At 39.2% G+C, this 19,308-nt stretch overlaps 1 protein-coding gene across 1 annotated transcript in view; it reads right to left on the reverse strand.

Moving 5' to 3' along the window:
• Nucleotides 1-660: 660 nt before the first annotated feature.
• Nucleotides 661-19,308, reverse strand: part of sppl3 (signal peptide peptidase 3) — a 37,747-nt gene continuing 19,099 nt past the window's right edge. Inside the window, exons 2-11 of the mRNA XM_003444384.5 lie at nt 17,079-17,156; nt 12,202-12,293; nt 11,897-12,016; nt 11,598-11,676; nt 10,318-10,430; nt 9,684-9,790; nt 6,531-6,694; nt 5,196-5,386; nt 4,928-5,037; nt 661-3,782 (exon numbers count right to left, since the gene is read on the reverse strand). Of these exons, the coding sequence (XP_003444432.1) occupies nt 3,711-3,782; nt 4,928-5,037; nt 5,196-5,386; nt 6,531-6,694; nt 9,684-9,790; nt 10,318-10,430; nt 11,598-11,676; nt 11,897-12,016; nt 12,202-12,293; nt 17,079-17,156 (1,126 nt within the window). The 3' untranslated portion in view covers nt 661-3,710. The remainder of the gene's footprint in view (nt 3,783-4,927; nt 5,038-5,195; nt 5,387-6,530; nt 6,695-9,683; nt 9,791-10,317; nt 10,431-11,597; nt 11,677-11,896; nt 12,017-12,201; nt 12,294-17,078; nt 17,157-19,308) is intronic.

Raw genomic sequence — 19,308 nt, forward strand, 5'->3', positions numbered from 1 at the left:
CAATATTGAAAAACCTTCACCTTGTCTAATGAGTCTTGATTTCTTCTGCAACTTTCCGACTGTAGGATCAGAATTTGGGATATGAATTCATCCTGCCTTGCATCAACAGTTCAAACTGGTAGTGGTGTAATGGTGTGGGAGATTTTCTTGCAACACTCGGGGCCCCTTAGTACCAGCCCTGCATCATTTAACCACCACTGCTTACCTGAGGTATTGCTGGTGACCATGTCGATCCCACTAGGATCAGTGTACTGATCTTCTGATGGTTGCTTCGAGCAGGATAACACACCCAGTCACAAAGCTCAAATCACCTCATAGTGTTTTATAACATGGCAATGACCTCCAGTGGAGCACATTTGTGATGACGAGATGTGCCTCATGGATGTGCAAAAACTGTGTGATGCTTTCATGTTAATATGGACCAAAATCTCTTCCAGCATCTTGGTGAATCTGTGCCATGAAGAATCATGCACCTCTGAAGGCAAAAAGGACCAACCTGGTATTTAGTAAGGTGTGCCTAATCACTAAGTAGAAGCACAACCTTTTTATTTCCTCCTCCTTCAATGACACTATATCGATCATGTATGACAAACCAACACAGGAGATACAGTGCAATTACCCGTGTTACTAACAGGTGACCCAAAGAAAGAGATGCACTCGTTACAGTTAGAGTCATGTTTATTTACAGCAGAATCCTGAATGAGGGGGGACAGGAGCCAAGGGGGCGGGGAAAAGGGGTTAAAAGGAGACAAAGTGTTTTTTAGATCAAGCGCTTCAGGATTCATGTTTCACTACACAGTTCTTAATTTATTTTATTCACCATTTTCTATACAGAATCCATTCAGCCGTAATATCAACGCAACCAACAGAGCTCGTGTGCTCTGCTGGAGGGGAAGAGAGATGGAAAAAAAACCAAAAACAAACAAAAACTAAAGCACTAAACTAAAAATACAGAGGGGCTAAAAAGAAAACAAATTTCTATAAAAAAAAACAAAACAAAAAAAAAAAACCCAACAAAAAACCCCCAAAAACCACCATGATCATCATTAGTTATTTATATATGCATATATACACATATACATACACACACGCGCGTATGTATATGTGTATATAAATCTATATATTTTCTGCCTTGTCCATGAAGAGGTGAAGGGGGGGGTTTGTAGTTCCATGTCAGTTTTGACGACTGCAATGAGCGAACTGCCGGAGATCCCGAACCAGACAGTTCTCAGGTCAAAACTTTCAGTCAGAGCTGACCAATCAAAGTCCTTCTGACCTGCAGCCTTTGTCCTACCCACTGACACGAGCTCATAGGTCCAATGTCTCTGTGTTGGCCAGCAGAGCTCAGCACTGCAGTAGCCCTGTGTAATGCAGTCTGAGAAATGATACACTGTACACTTAACATGCACGGCCAGGTAGCATAAAAAAGTAAAAAAAAACAAAAGAAAACAACAAAAAAAACCAAACCCAAAAAGCCAGCAAAATGCATCCAGACATCTTCAATCACACGCTTTCCAGTATACATTAGATATTAACTGACAAGCACCACAAAACAGTGGAAAGACCAAAAGAAAAACAAAAAAACGTCAGTTAATGGTGACAGTAAAAACATCCTGTGGGTTAGCTTCAACCTCAATTATTTCACTGATTTCTGAATGGTGTGACTGATTCATGACTCGGCTCAATGGATTCAAACAGGTCCAAACACACACACACACACACACACACACACACACACACAATCCATCCACAAAACCTTTAATCTGTAGCTACTTTAATCTCAGTAAGCCTTCATATCCAATGACCCTCCTCTGCAGCAGGCTTTGATTTAAAACCCTCACAATAGTCAGGTTTTCATTGACTGAGGTCAAACACTGACATTTACAGAGTTCAGATCAGATGTGTCGTTTGATTTGTTCTTTTTGTGGTTTGTTGTTGTTTTTCCTTTCTCTTTTTTTTTTTTTGCCAAAACACAAAAAGACTTGTGTATGCTGGAAAGAAGTGTGTTTTCAAGGCCATATATAAAATGTGTAAATTTGGGATGTGCAAAATCACTGAAACATGTAGTTTCAGGATAAAAGTAACGTAGCATACCTTCAATTTACTTCAACATTCATTTATTTGAAACAAACAAAAACAACACTGTTTACATTTCCACCTGTCTTAAGAAAAATGACCTCTGGTGAGTTCTGTGTAAAAGTTCATGCAAGTTTTGATCGAACACAATCAGCTCAATGCAAACCTGACTATTATCGCTGTTTCAAAACTTCAATGTTCGTGATTTCAAATTAAAACCATGTAAAACAACCATTCACTCATTCGTTCAGCTCTTTTACACACACACGCGCGCACGCGCACACACACACACACACACACACACTTTAACACTAGAACAGGAAACTTTGCCATTGATCAGTAACAAATGATCTTGTTTTTTTGTTTGTTTTGTTTTTTAAACCACACACCCGTACACACACACACACACACACAAAATCCATCTGTTGATTCTATTGGACAAGTCAACAAACATTTAGAAAACTGTCTCCAATAGATGGACGCTCGCTTGTCGACGCAGCTGGCAGTCAAAATTCACCAAAATTCACCAAAAATTCGGCTGTTGGCTGGCGTCAGTTTCCCACCCTGTTCAACATGCTCCCAAACACAAATACAAACTCAAGATACCGCAAATACATGTGTACACATATATACAAATAGAAGCGCCTCCCCTGCCGACGCTGGGGGGAGGAGGCAGCTCAACAATTTATAATGCATCATTTCTGTATATGCCAAGAATAAAACTTTTCTAAATAAAATACATAGTTATCTGTGAGGGTGGGGAATGAGGACAGCAGATGAACAGAGAGGAGGAGCTCGCAGGGAGTGTCAGAGGAGAGCAGGAGCGCCGAGGAGAAGCCATCATGGAGCGATGGTGGAACAGATGGGAGAAAGCGAAGGTGAACGAGGGCAGACGGATGGAAGGGGAAGACTCTTCTCCTTTACCGTGTCGCTGCTCATGGGCATTCTCCTGTGTCGCTGCAATACTCCACCTCTTCTCCATTTTTTTTTTCAGTTGTTCCATAATAATAATAATAATATTAATAATAATGACCACGACAATGCTAAAAAAATATATATAAACCCCTGCTATGTCTCACAACTGCAAGTCCACAAAAAGGGGGGAGGGGAGGCCTTGCCCTCGAGTTCATCTGAGTCATAGACATAGAGAGATGCAGAGGAAATTAAAGACGTAGAAAAAGGAGGAAACCGCAGAGAGAGAAGAGGCCTGACGAATGAGACGAGGCCATGTGAGGGAAGTGGCAAATAAGACCAACTATACACGTGTGAAAAAGGCGGTGGGGAGGAAAAAAAAAAAAACAAAGACAGGGAGGGGCAGAACAAAAACAGCATGGGCAGGATGTGCTGTAGTGAAGAGGAAATAAACAGCAGAGAGGAAGCAGAGATGAAACAGGGAGGATATAGGGACCAAAGATGAGTTGTGTCAGGGCGTTGTGATCCACACACTGGTGTCCCTTCGGAGGGTTTTCTCAGAAGATTGGTGGAAAGCATGAACGAGTGATGACAACATGGCCTCACTGAGTGCGCCCTCTCTCCTTCCCTCGAATTTAGGGAGAAAAAAACCCAAAACAACAACAACAACAACAACAAAAAAAAAAAAACTTCTCCGTGCTGGTCGCTTGTCCCAAGTTGTATCATACCTCTAGGAAGCGAGAGCTGCTAGACTTGGCGTGAAACGGCTCGGACCACATGCGCCGCAAATCCCCCTGTGGGCCACAAACACCAAGAGAAACACAAGTTAAGAGTCTTTAAGTGAATCACACAAATGTTTCCTAATAAACTGACACTGACTAGATGATGATCAGATCAGAACAGGAAAAGTAAAAATAAATATCTCTGCCCCCATACAGCTGTGCACATAGGCTGTGAGATGTTATTGGAAGATGAATCAACACCTAAAATGATTCTTCACTACTTAAAAGTACAGTGTATAAAATCTCACCACTAGATGTCAGTAGATTGCAGACAGCAGTCAACTGAATTCTGTTTTCTTACCCCTCCCAATTCAAGTGCGTAAGCTACGGTGGCCCCTGTAGGACAAACAACTCTCGCTGCTGTTCATCCGTAGTGAGTGTAGATGGTCAGTCCGCTGTTTACCTCAGCTGTCAATATGCCAGGTGTCCACCTCTATTTAGGAGGAGGCTGTAAAACTTTGTGAAAGGAGTCTGATACGAGGCAACGACTCAGTGAAGCTCACTTCTATGTCATGAAAGCGATACTGAGGCGAGTTATCAAGGATATCCTGAACCTTTCTGTCAGTAAGCGCTGCCGTTTTTCGGCAGAATGGCAAACACTGTATTCAAGATGGCAGGCCAACATGGTGGCTTCCACAAAGTGGCGCCTGCTTCTATGTTTTTGTTTTTAAATGGACTAATTTTAAGTTCAAGAGTATGCATTAGTTTGTTGGAAGGCATACACACACTAACCAATGTATATTTATGAGTATGACAAGTTTTTTCTATTAAATAAACTCATAAATCGAAATACTGTACCTTTAAATAGACAAGTATGAGTTTCTTGTTGAAGTCAGATGAATGTGCGTCGAAAAAGCATGCTGACATTTTATTGTTTTCTGATTTTCCCCAGTTTAAAGTCCCAGTAACCACCAGTTTATTAAACACTTATGCATACCATGGGCAAGCCTTTAGCACTTTAGAAGAAAATGTTACCATTTATAGAAACTGAGTGCAGTTTAGTTTCACTTAACAATTAGATTCACACTTCTCTAAAAGCAGCACAAAGCAAAGAGCTTATTTTTTCCCACACTTAGTTTTTCTTTCTTTCTTTTGTTATTTCTAATTCAGAACTACAACAGCTAGATTTTTGCCATAGTCCATGGCTGTTATTATACCTTCAGGTAGGCCATGGTGAGCAGAGGCAGCAGGGTGAAGGGCACCAGGTAGAGCAGAGCGGGCTGTGCAGCACGATGGATCCTGGAGGCCACGGTGGCAGTCAGCAGTCCTGAGCACACATCAACAACATGACAGAAATGTCACAAATACTTAAGACAAAACATTTTAAAAGGTCACAGCTTAAAAAAAAAAAAAAAATCACCATTGCCTAACACTGAAACAATATAACCTTGACCTTTTACATCCATCCTTTCATTGACTGCTTACCTACAAAGTATCCGATGAGAGTGCAGTGGAAATAGGAGACGCGCTGCATGCGTCCAGACATGTTACCGGGCCCTGGGACTTCCCCGGTCGCTTGCTTCTTGTAGTTATCATAACGCAGGACAAAGCATAACAGCAGCCCTGGCATCACGATGTCTCCTATTCCCAGCATCGAGAAGTGACTTCCTGTGGAACTGTGCAGAAGCAAGAGCGAAAAAGAAGAGATGAAGGCAAATCAATTCCTGTGTGTTTTATTTCCATTTCATCACTACTTAGCTAACGCCAACACAGGTCCTGAGCAAATATCAGACTGAAATCAGACAAAAGTCAGTCGTCATGGTAGCGGACAGTTACTATGTTCACTGAAACAGAGAAGAAACTGATTGACAGCTTTAGGAGACGTACGGCTCCAGAGTGTCAGCTTCAGCTGTATTACGTTAACTGCAGTTCTGTTAGTGCCACTAATTTTAAAGGGGACCTATAACTGCTTATTACCAGCTATTTTTTATAATAATAATAATAACAATCACTATTTAATTTATATGGGGTCTTCATGCCGCAACTTAATTCAGCCTACACCTGGAAGACAATTGTGGCTCTCCCTTTAAGCCTAGTTTCTTCTGACCTACCTCAGTAAAGAAAGTTATGTAGAATAAGACAGAATGTGTGATTGGTTTTGTTTGCTAACAGGATCATGCAACAAAATTATAGCTGGATTTACAGTTTAGATGATGAACCTCTGGTATGAGTATGAGGAAAATACAACACATCAATACAACACATCAAAACGTTCTTAAGCACAAGCACGTGTTTTGTCTGACGGTGTCTAAGTTCATGTTCAGGTTGTCATCCAACACAAAAAAATACACCCTCATTGTGACAAAGGGACAATAAAATGTTTGGCATGTCTGCCAAAACACCCTCCCTAAAACAACAACAAAAAACAAAACACAAACACAAACAGGTATACTAATTCAGTTTCAGCTCTGTCAGCTATAAGGATGTACCCTTTAGCATTAATCTTAAGAGGTAGTTAAAATGTTTGTCCTCCGTTTACTGAAGGTGTTATAAATTTGTTGGTGACACCAAAAGCGTGAGATAACAATACTTTAGGATTCACCTCGTGGGACCTGAAAGATGTCTTTTCAAGGGTCGGTAACATTTAGCAAACTTAAATGTCAAAAACCTGAGCAGAGTGATGAAGTGAGCATCAGTGACTGACTAAAGGTCACACATCATGCACACGCAGAGGCTGATCACAAGCAAACGACTCGGTGATCACGACTGAATGTGTACCGATCACACACTGCACTACTTCATGATCGATAGCGGCATTACCTGGGAAAGACCAGTTTGCCGGGCAAGGAGAGGCGGGGTACGTCACGGCCCATCCCCGGCCCCAAATGGAGCTTCCTGGACAGAACATCTATGGGATTTTCAGCAGGCTGAGTGGCTACTTTGACCATCACATTACTATTGAAGATGTACGCTGAGAAAAACACCTGGAAGGAAAGAGAGCCAGCCGTTAACACATATCAGGCCTCACCACAACCCAAGGTGACTGTTACTACTTTTGTCATAAAACTCAAAACACAATGTTTGTGTGATGAAAAGTAAGAAAATTCCACTTAAAAGAAGGTGGCTGCAGCCAGTTTGATATTAAGTAACGCTGAAATTCAAAAGCAGGGATGGGTACAGCTTATAAATTTGTCAATACCCAAGTTCTGATAAGAGGCACTATCAGTATTTATACACTTTTGATTCACTCTGACAGAGCAACTCATAACAGCTCTTTAAAGACAAAGCTACCGGTCTCAGGAGATTATGTCTGACTACTGTGTGTTTGCATTATGTGCTCGCCAGTCATAGCTAACAGGGCAGACTGTTCAAGAGTGCGTGCTCACTATTTAACGGAAATTCTGCTGAATGCCATAAATGAAATGTATATGGCACTCAGCTTTTCTCACCTTTTTACCCATGTGAAATTCAAATTTCTATAAATCTGAAGGAAAGAGGCATGTTTGTTTGCAAAGCTGCTGCTGCTGTACTGCTTTCCGATTCTGGTGCTTATGGGATTTGTCAAATTCAAAGCCAACTGACTTGACTTTGAATTAAGGTAACACTCAATATTGGTGTAAAAATATCTGCAGTTAGCGCAAAATACAATTGACCATTTTTAAGCACTTTTCAAAATGTTGGTTGTTCTGAGAAAAGCAAACGGCTTCATCAGTGGAGAGCACACATCCATATTTAACCCATTCCGTATTGCTTTACAAAATAAAATCAACAAAGAGAAAAAAATAAATACAAATTTCATAGGGCTGCCATCAAGTTTATTTTGAATGCTTCCTGCACATGAACTGGGGGCTGGAGCCTATTCCAGCTACTACAGGGCGAGAGGCGGGGTACAGGTCACCAGCTCTTTGCAGGGCTAACACATAGAGAGACAGACAACCATTCGCACTCACATGGGCAATTTAGATTACCAGATTACCTAACTAGCCTAAATAACCTAACCTTTAGATTATGGGAGGAAGCTGGAGTACCTGGAGAGAACCCACGCAAACAAAAGAGGCTTCGGCCAGGTGGTTGAATTGAACTCATGACCTTCTTGCTGTGAAGCAACAGTGCTAATCACTGCGCCACTGTGCTGCCCCAATCTCATATATTGACCTATATTTTTCTTCCAGGTACACGAAACATAAACAGATTTCGTAATATAGTTGAAGGTTTTTCTGTCTCTTCTTTTTATTTAAATCCATATACTAACAGACTGAAACATTTTTAATAGTGGCCCTCCAATAAACTGGCCAGGTTCTCTTCTGAGATATACCGAATGTCACCCAAGTGTACAACTACGTACGTAAGTATTTCGATCATAACACACTTGTCTGTAAGTTCTGTCTTTGCATAAAAGAGGCGCAGTTTAATAAGTTTTCATTCAAGAGATTTTAAAAAGTGCTATATCATCTGTGTAGAAATTACTGCCAGTTTCATCCATATATATATTTATGTATATATGTCTCAACTCTTTTTGTCATTGTTGAAGCCTCGACTGCAGATGTCTCAGATAGACAACTGTCTAATATAAAATATGGATGTAGCTACTGGGTCAGAAAAATGAAGCCAGTGCAGACGTGGGAAGTGTCTTAATCCTGGATTCTATCTGAAGGCCACCAGATAGTGATGGCTATAATTTCAAAAAGACTTCTGGCCCTATAGAGGTCTAAGGGAAAAAAACTGCTTCTGACTTAATGTCTGTATACACTTTCGTTGAGGTTAGGGCTCAGTCAATCATTTTAGGTCATTCTGAATTAAAAAAAATCTAAGCCTGTTTTGTAAATCTTCGTCATGGCATGTTTCAAAATAGAGGAATTTCTGTGGTATGAAATTACACACTGATCAGCTTGTGAATCAGAAGTCATTAGAAAATGAGCATGTGGTTTCACAGTCACACTTGTGACGTTTTGTGTGCGTTTCTTTTTTTACAATTAAGGAAGCGAGAGCCGAAATGTTCAACTTGAGGCTTCACAATCAAGACATGAATGTGTGGCGTTATGACACAACACGTTTAAACGGTCTGTGTCATCAGCGCAGTCGTTGTTCTTCTCTGGAGATCTGCTGTGAGCTGGAGGACAACTTGAACCCACAGCAGGTGAAGGGCTGCTGTTGTGATGCTGCAGCTCATGAGCAGAACGGGGACTGCCTTTCCACTGCGGTCTAAGACAGTGGAGCTGAAGACCACGCACGAGATGAACTTATTGTAGAGACAGCTAAATATCGTTTTGGTATTCATAGACACAAAGCGTAAACCTTCTTTTGTGCATGTAAACACAGATACACGACTATTTTTTAGTGTCTTAAAATATATTTTTTCCTCTGTTTTGAACAGCTCTAAGCAGTACTCGACACACTACATACAAAATGGAAGAACTGTTCAGTTGACCAAACATGGGGCTGTTGAAAGATGTGTAGCATCGTAAAATTAGAGGTTATTAAACAAAGAGGAGAAACATACCAAAAGTCTGCCAGAAAATGCTAACGAGACTTAGATGCTTAAATGTCTCAGTGAATTAGTGATCCAGTGTTTCCTGGACTAGCACCCTCTGTAGCAAGATTACCTTCATGACTCATTTAACATGTTAATTCGATCAGATTTGTTTTCTGTCAAATGAATTTTAAATTTTTGATGATTTATTTCATTTCTGCACAGCAGTCAATTTGATCAAGTTCTCCCCCAAACTCACTACTGTTCATTGTAAAGTGCCTCACTTAATCAGCAATGACAGACACTGGGGTGAAGGTTTGAGGAATAAATACAAAGTCTTTCATAATCGTGAACCACCATGTTTTGTTTTGTTTTTTTATAAACAGAGACATTTTTCTATGAATGTGTGCTTCATATATCGCAGTCTGTTTGCTGCGTCTCATGGAAGCTGCTTGTATGTCTGCCGTGTTGCAGGTTTAATTTGGGTTGGGAGCATTTCTTACCCAGAAAACATCATAAATGAGCAGTCCTGACAGCAGCAGGCAAGACACCTTCAGACTGGGAAGTCGCACAAACGCTATCATGGCGACACACAAGCCCATGGCTAAAGCTGAAAGGAAAGGACAACACATAATTTCACATTTTCAAACGAAATAAATGAAAACAGCAACATGACAAAGCTGTTCAAATTATTTTCCTACTTGAAATTGATTTTCTCAGGGCTGCATAACTGAAGATGAATACCAACATACACTTATCTCGAGCTGCGAGTCTGTCATTACCTTTTTCAAAGCCCAGCGAAGTGGAATGCCAGTTCATGGGTTAGTCATGTGGGTAAAATATATAACCAATGACTAATATTTCCACCGTTAGAAGAAGTATATCTTTAAAACTATGAATCATTACAAGCTGAAGACGTTAAAATGTTGCCCTATTTAAGACTCAGATTAATTTTTACTTTTAGCATGCTGCTTGGCAGGGCATGTTAAACAACATCGAATCACACATTGCAGTTACATTTCTGAAACCTGACTACTTTGAACATTTGTGTTTACATTTCATTGCTGTGGATTCTCATTCTGTTTGTAATATGAACTGAAGACACATTCACACAAAAGTTAAGGCAGAGCAACATACCGTCCATGAGAAGCCAGTGTCCAGTCAGCACCCAGATGAGCACCAACATAACAGAGAGCGAGAAAGACAGGAGCTCAGCCAGAGTGAAGCGCCCACAGCAACCAAATGAAATCCTGCAATGAGACACAAAAAAAAAAAAATACACAGAAGTGATCCACTTAAATCCCACAGAGCCCTTTGGGGTAAAATGTAGTGCATACAAACTTCTACAGGTGGATCTATTTCATAACTGAGGATCTGCTGTATATCGACTGCTGTACAAAGAACTTATGTTTGAGACAACTGATGTTTGGATGAGTGACAGTGGAAGGTAAGCCTGTAAACTGCTTTACAGATCAAGTTAATAGTAGTTTTTGTGGTAAATAGCGTGCAGGTGTCCATCTTTGGCCTAGGAGTTTTCCCTGGGGTGTGGCGCTGGCAGAGAAACCATTACATTGTGTGGGTTGTAGGGTGGAGCCTCAGTGGTTCAAGCTTGCTCGGGGGCATTCAGCAGATGCTTTGATGGATTGTGATCTGGGAGGGTGCTGTCAGGAATTTATGTCATGTGGGAAGTCGTTGCCATCATGATCATACTTTTTTGATAAAATTGCTTAAGCTGACTAGTTCAAAGTAACACCCACAGCAAGGTTTTGGCACAGATTGTAGGAACAAGAGGATCAGAGTAATTTACTTCCCCCTGTCAGTGGCTTTAATGCTGTGGCTTAATTGATATATTGATTTTTATCATAATAAAAATATGGAAACAGCCTTTGACAGAATTTACTTAACACAGACAAAACCCAACAAAAGTCTAAAGGGATTCTGGGTAGGTGTGGAATTGTTTTTGGGTGAGAGAAGCAGACAAAGAATTAATGAAAACTAGATATGGGATTTGAATGTTTAAACAAAGTAGTTTTTATTTAAAGCAGTTTTTTCCATGTCGGTTTATTGAGTAGATGGGCTCTCCTGGTGACTCTTTGTGGAACAGAATAGCTGATTATTCTAGAGGCTATGCTGAACTTTTAAATGGAAATTATATGGAGCAAGGCAATGGAAGAGAACGTATTTAATTTTTACTACCTCCAAACATTCAAAATAAATTTACCAGTGGTATTGAGCTTTGCATAGAATTTCAGTTCTACTCTGTGAAAATAATGCAAAGCATTTCCATCATACCGGGAACAGATGAGAGGACAGGGACATCTGATAAGCAGTAGTAAAAGACCTTTTGAATACTTTGTGGAAGAAACGCAAAACGGTTGAGCAACAGATAGAAAGGCAATGAAACATGATTTTCTTACTTGTTCTGTGGGGAGCAGGGTCTGGTCAGATACTGGCACATTGGCAACAAAAGGAATGCAAATGCAATTGTTGCAAGAACTGAGGAGAAGAACAAAACACAGCAGTTAGATCCAAAGCCCAGTTCACCTCCGCTGCTTGTTCCAGTGGTTCCTGTCAGTTTAATGGGGCAGCTAATGCCTTCAGTTATGATAATCAATGCAGCAAAGAGGTTTCCCCAGTGTGTAAAATAGTAACATGAAAGCTTTATAATAACTCTACAGCTTATTTTTTGTGTGGTATGTTCAAGACTGGCGGTTACCTGCAGTGCAGATGGTAAAGACCACCTGTACAGAGTCAAAGAAGAAGAACATGACTAGCAGAGACACTGAGGCTCCTATGGGCAGAAACAGGGCCTGTGTGGAGTCTATAGTCTGAATGCCTGAAAAAGAATTCAAACACTAATGTAAGATGGATTAAATTCACAAAACAGAAATGGATATTATATGTGACTTTAAAAAACACGCGCACAAGCAGAGAAGTTAATTATTCATTAGTTATTATCTGAAAATCCAAGAAAACATTTAGCAGATACAGTTCAAACTTTGCCCTGTATGTAACACTTACTGTTGTTTGTGTTGTTGTTATTGAAAGACCCCGTTGTTGAAGGGTTTCCATCCTTATCCTTGTCCTGGTTCTCACAATCCATGTTTAATGACCTGCACAAGGGAGGGAAAGAAAACCTATGTGTGATTCTGGCTTCCATAATTAGCTCCTCAAAAGCATGTACACTAGCATAAGGTGAAAATGCAATCTCTGCGAATCAGATCTCATTGCGGATGCTCTAGCAGCTCAGTTTCAGGGTCTTTTGCATGATAAGCACGTTGCAAAGGACCTTCAGATTTAGCATGCAAGCGTTTAATTTTATTTCTTCATTTACCAGGCATAGGTTTTTTTTAATGTTTGGGTTCTATGTAAGCAGTGTAACTATTGAAAGACAAGAGAACTGTACCGCCAAAAATGCACATTTTAATATTTCTTTGTCCCATGTCAAACAGATAATCAGTACTGAGTTTCTTCATATTGTGCAGGCCAAGTCTGAACACACGTCCAGTCTGATGACTTGCTAATAAAGAGTGTGGGCAGAAGTGTGTAAAGCTCACGTCTGAAAAAGCACATCTTTTCTTCGAGTCAGAATGTCTGACTCAAAATTCCAGTGAATGGAAACATTGAGTTAAAAAAAAAAAAAAGTAATCCTTAAACATGACCAAATTTAAACTTGATGCATGTTTTTAATTAATTATGCATATGTATAATAGCTTGTTCAAGTCATAGTGTGATACCAATTTTCCATTCTGGTACTATAAGCCATACTACCAGAAGAGGGTGCAAACTGAAGATGTGGAGAAACAGTGGAAATTACGTATGGATGCATGTTTATTATCAGCAGACTAGATATCATTTATTGTTACAAAGATTGAAAAAAGCTCACTGGATATCTTTGAAAACTCATTGCCATCTCTCTCTTTTCTGCATCCTTTAACATCTATGGTACTTTTCATGTTAATAAAGTGCAGCACAATTACTGTCACATGGGAGAGGCAGGGATCCTACAGTTCAAACCAGATTTGATTCAAACACAAAAATAAAGTTTTAAAGACCAACAACACAGTAACCAAAATTTAAGGGAAAAAAACCCCTGACATCAGTTACTTAAAGGTGCCACTTGTTTGTTTTTGTGGTTTGGCTGAGGTTCTTTAGACAGTCTCGTCAGCAGCTGCAACAAGCTGATCTGAGATGCATGAGTAAGTTAAACTTGCTAATGTAAACCATCTTTTCAAATTTACATGAAAATGTGGGGAATTCCAAAGTTTGGGAACATCAGTTCCCACCAAGTCGCATTTCAAACACTTCCTACACAAAAACGTATCTCGCCTCAGAGATCCTGCAAAAATAGCTTGAGGCCACTTATCACTTAATTAGCACTTTTTCATATCGACAGATTGTTTTTATCCCTATTAATATACAAACATGAGTGCTGCTGGTTTTCTCATTGTAGTCTACTTGTGTTTAATAAAAAATAAAAAAAAAATAAATACAGAATTTACCAATTATTTTCTCATTTAAGCTCTCTAAGCCAAAAATAAAATAAAGCTCCTCAGTGGCTAGCCATTTTTATTCAGATGGCCATCCTTCCTTGAAAATCCAAGGTACAAAAATTATACCTCCTCCTAAACAAGGCAGTTATTGAGAAAGACTAATGCTACCAAGGGAAACGTATTAGATTAATATAATTAATGCATACAGACAGCCCTAAAGCCTTGAATAACAAACTAGTTGTTATTTAAGTTGTTACTAAGTTGTTGTTGTTTTTTTGTGCTTCTTTCTTGTGACATTTCAAACCAGGTTTTTTCACATAGAAAATGTTCATGTAAACTTAACTGTCAGTCTTTTTTACTGTGTACATCTTTCTGTGTTTATTTTTCTATTTCCAGAGTCTTTAACAAAATTGTGTTTAATGGTATTATATTGATCCTATTTTTGAAAAAACTACATTATGATTGTTGCCACATGGCCAGTTGATTTGCAGTGGTTCTCTCAGCAGATGTTTTTTTATTGTGCGATTAGAGCTCTGCTTTTGGAAGTGGAATTGGTATTGGAATATCACTTTTATATATCATGATTGTTGTTTGTCTTAAACTACGCTGATTACAGCTTATTGCTGAAATGTATTTGTCTTTAATAAATACAGTGGTGCTTTTGTTTTGTTTCCCTCCGAGGAAGAGTGAGAGGGTATTCTCTGCATTTTTTTTTAAAATTTGAGATTAATCAGTGTAATTGCTTTCATTTAAGGATCTGCAAGAACCCTGATGGACTGTCTGGAAAATATATGTGGCCGTCCTTAACCGTCACATCTGTGCACTCTCTATAATGGCAGGCTGCGGATTTAAATATGCCCACCCAGATCAGCCACAAAGTTTTTTCTAACGAGAAAACAGAACGTCAGGTTTTCTCTTCAATGCGGTTGAACTGTCAGTGACATTTATGTCACATGCATTTTCATATGTCTATATTTACTCTCTACATCTGTTTCCAGTGCACTTTATCACTTTTTGTTTCTAATTAAGTTTTTCACCTTAGCCAAGTGGGAATATTTTGAATTTTGAAAGATTTTGATTTATTTGTGTCATCGCTGCCAAAGATTTATACTGTGCAAAATTAAATGGAACACCTCCCAACAGCAACCGCCTCAGACTAGAATGAGCAGAGTGCAATAAGTGCAATTTATTGCACTCTGCTTAGCTGTCATTTCCAAATAATGACTGCAGTCCACTAATGACTATAATATTAGCCAACTAAATTTTGTCTGATGCTTTGCAAGCTGGTGTGCTTGCTGGAGTGATGGCAGTTTCATGGTATAATCACAGCTATTTCTGTGCAAGTGGGCCTACATGAAGGTTTAAAGTGTTTAAACCTTCTGTCAGTACCACAAAGTATATAAAACATTTTAAGGTCATAAAAAAAGAAATGCAGTAAAAATTAAATAAGACAAAACAGCAATAAATAATAAACTCTTAAGCTCTATTAAGAAAAAAGGGGAAAAGAGGCTACTTTAGGAGGCTTTCTCTGTTGTTTTGGTTAGCTGTGATGCCCTATTTTAAGGAAGAAGTCATGATAAAGTTAAAAATCGGGTTAGCATGTGAACTGAGCCTTTAAAACAAACTCATTCTGAAACTGTGGCACAAACTATCCTGTTATCAGGAGGAACACTCCATAGCCTCAAGTAACATGTTTTCTTTGCCTTACCTGGTTTTCTGATACTTGGTGTAAAGAAGCTGCCTGAGACCCACCCACAGTGAAAGTTCTTTCTTTAAATTGTTATTGTTGTTTTGTTTTTTTTAATAAAAAAAAGTCAGACAGCAGACAAGTGCTGTATGTTTCTGCCACATTCCTAGTCTCTTTGTGTAATGCAATGATGGACTCCCTGCCAGATGTTAATGCTGTCAGGTTACCTAGCTAGCAAATATTACCCAGCACATGTGCAATTTTGCAAATGTGCAGTTATTAGAGTTACAAATTGTTTATGGTTCACAGATTATAGTGTGACATCTTGATTTCTATCATATAATTAGAGTGTGAATAAGACACCAGGCACACAGGAGCCCACTCCCCCACCCCCAGGCAACCACTGCTCACTAGGGAAACGTTAATATTCCCTGTGTGGTCGTGAGTAGTTGCTGGAGGTTGCTTGTTCTCACCAGGCGAAATTGGTCACAAAGAGGTATACAGTGCTACACTAAAAACCTTGTGATTGCTTTGGTCACCTAAAGACTGCCGCGGTCAACAGTAAAGCCCCCAGTAAGAAGACAAATTTAGACTACCGTAGTTTTCGGGTCATAAGCTGCTACTTTTTTCCCCACACTGTGAACACAGCGGCTTATACTGACGTGCAGCTAATGCATATTTTTTTTCATGCGGCCAAAAACATTTTGCCTGGTAACAGTAGACCAATCAAAATGATAAGTAGTGTATATATACGGTATATATTTTATCGGTTGTTAAGAGACGAGTTGTAATGTTGTTTGTGCACTGTTCCGTAAAAAAACCATAAGCAACGTAATTTGTGTTACCGATACGTACGTATACTTAAAGGTAGCCGTGTTACAGGCGCTGTTCGAGGAAAAAAAGCATTTGCAGTATGTATTTTTGTATGTTACCATAACGTTTATGTTACCATGTTTATGTTACCTTACGGATTAAATTAAACGTTAAAAATCCTCACGTGTAATATTTCTGTGTAAATATCTCATATTACAGGTGAAACGCATACGGCTTAAAATCCGGTGCGGCCTGTACAAGTACAAAATTGATTTTCTTTCTACAATTAGAGCATGCGGCTTTTAATCAGGTGCGCTCTGTAGTCCGGGATTTACGGTACATGAAAATTCATAGGGCCCGTCTTGTGGGCTCACTGGTAAAATATTATGTGAAAATGTTATCATCATTTTGATCATCAATTAAATTACATCTAGTTTTAATGATAGATTATACCTGTTATTACAAGGGTGTGAGAAGATAATATATTCATACAGATACAGATTAATCACGAAATATAAATTAGAGAGATGATTTTGATTTTGTTGTTTGCGGAGCAAATCACAACCCAAACCTCAGTTTACATTAGGAAGAAAAACCTATAAGGCAATTACTTGCTGGTAAGCATTCTTAGAAAAAAAAAAATGTTTCACTTATACTCTAATGCAACCAAATCAATCCAACCTTCAGGACTGAGGACTGAAGCCTGAAGCCTCCCCATATCGCACCCAGACCACATAAAGCATGATAACCACATTACATATCCTGGTAGTTGCACTTTCAAGTGTTAGAAATTACATTATTTTAACTAGAACTTCAGTATTTTTACTGACTTGAACACTAGACAGGCCTTCATCTACTGTAATAGAAACACTAAAACCCCGTTTCTTTTTCCTATTAACACTCACCTGAAGCTGCCATAGACGATGAGCAGAATGGAAATGAGGAAGGTGGACACCTGACTGGAGTCAACTAGGGAGTACGCCCTATAGAAGAAAGAGACATACAAACATTACTTATTGAACAAATGACTATGTATGGACAGTTAATAACCACAAAAGCACAACTGTCTCATTACTAACACAACGTTACTGTTATGTACTGTTGAAGAGCAGTGACACATTCAACTGATAAATAACTGTGCTTATTTTACCACAGCTTAAGTTTTCAAATTCCTAACACTCAGATGCTGTTGTCAAGTGATTATACTTCATGTTTGTGTGTGTTTATGTTCTGTACTCTCCGGTCACAGCTGTCAGAGTAAAACTCTGGGCTCCATTCACTACATTTAATAGTGATGCAATATATGGCATATAAAAAGGCATTATACAGACCAATGCCAGCAACCTCGATAACATCTCACAAATATAACGGCTAAGAATCTGAGGCACTGCAATGAGTTTCACTGCTATAGCAAAGTGGCTGCTGTACTGGAGAGCAGTCTCACAACTGTGATGCTGATGGGATTTGTTAAACAGTGGTCTGGACTCTAACACTTGGCATTACTAGACTTGATATTTCATTGTTTAAACATTTCTAATAAGTGCTAAGACATGCAGCAGCCAGGAAAAGGAGACTGAAAATAAGTGTCACATGCTTCAAAGTATGAGCAAAAAGAAAAGAAAACAGCCCAAATTCCGTTAATGTCTCTTTTTTAACCACAAAGGTTAACAACAAAAGTCAGAATGATGCAGTGATGCAGTTTCTCTTCTGCAGCAGGAGACAACAATGTGGCAGCAATGTGGAGGAGTTAACCCAAGTGAAAAACATTTTTTTAAGAGTTTAGGTACTGCTTTTGCTGTAAAAGCAATCAAACTTTTGTGGTTTCATGTTTCTGCTAGAACGTTCTTGGAACCTTTATGTGCCCACTGACGCTCTGTTTTACACAACAGTGTTACACAACAAAATAAAAAATATTAACTCTTTACCCCTTGAAAGCCAAAGAGGAATGGTTTCAGTAATGTTTCAGGGCTGTTAGTGAAGGTGGTCTCTGCTTATGCAGCTACCCTTGGAAAAAACGGTCATCAAACCACATCTTTATTGATATATACTGAAGTGTCAAACTCATCATTAAGGGTACAGGGGAGGTTGTTAAATGTTATCAAATATTCTCTTTATGGGGGAAAGTTTTAAGATAAAGATACTTTCCTGATGATTTTATGGGTTCAATCACTAGTTTCAAGTCCATACATACATTTTCTTAATATCTCGCCAAGATACAAAGTGCACCCTGGACAGGCCTACCACGGGACTAACACAGAAATTGACAAATATTCAGCTTACATTTAATCCCACAGTAAGGCAAGATACTGAACCTAAAGTTACTCTCCGATGCAGCCATTAGACTGGGAATATGTGTGAATGTTAGATTAAAAGCACTCAGGTAGAAAACAAACATACAAAAAGTATAAATGAATGGATGGATGAGGCATGCTGTAAAGAGCCCTTTGAGTGTTCAAATAGAGAAGAAAAGCGCTATATAAGAACCACCCCAATTACCATTTACCAACCAAAAGGGCCCTTGGTAGCTGGTGGACTTGAGACCAGGATCGGCAATGGCACTTACTAAGGTTGGGCAATTGGATGAATATATCGACTATTGATTTATTTATTTATTTGCCCATGAGTAAGTTTGCTAATAATGATGGAGCTAAGAGATGCAGTAAACAGAAAAAAATAATAGCACTGTTTTAACAGCACCCTCTTTCATCTGCGAGCAAATGCACCTTCCTCAGAGTTCACCCAAATTCAGCGATTCATTTACTCAAACTCATAACAGAAAGAAAGGCAGTAGCCTATGCTCAGAAAAAACAAACAACCATTTAACATTCGGATGGTGGACACGTACATGCTCATGCAAGTTAGTTGTGTTTGAGTCCTTTGCTCGCACTATATGTCTGCACAAGCGGCTCACCGCTTTGGTCACATCCTTAGGTTTACCCGTTTCATCTGGTTTAAAGCCAAAGAAATCCCAAATTGGCGGCTTTATTTTTTTGGCAATTAGTTAATCCATGTTTGGACTGTGTTGTAAATGTGCAAATCAGTCCGTGCATGATTACATTGCTCTGCCCATCAAAAAGTCTGAGTATGTGCTAATATTGTGCCCATCGTCGATTATTGGACTTGTCGGTTGGAAAG

This window comes from Oreochromis niloticus, linkage group LG7 (assembly GCF_001858045.2).
Source record: "Oreochromis niloticus isolate F11D_XX linkage group LG7, O_niloticus_UMD_NMBU, whole genome shotgun sequence".
NCBI lineage: Eukaryota > Metazoa > Chordata > Actinopteri > Cichliformes > Cichlidae > Oreochromis > Oreochromis niloticus.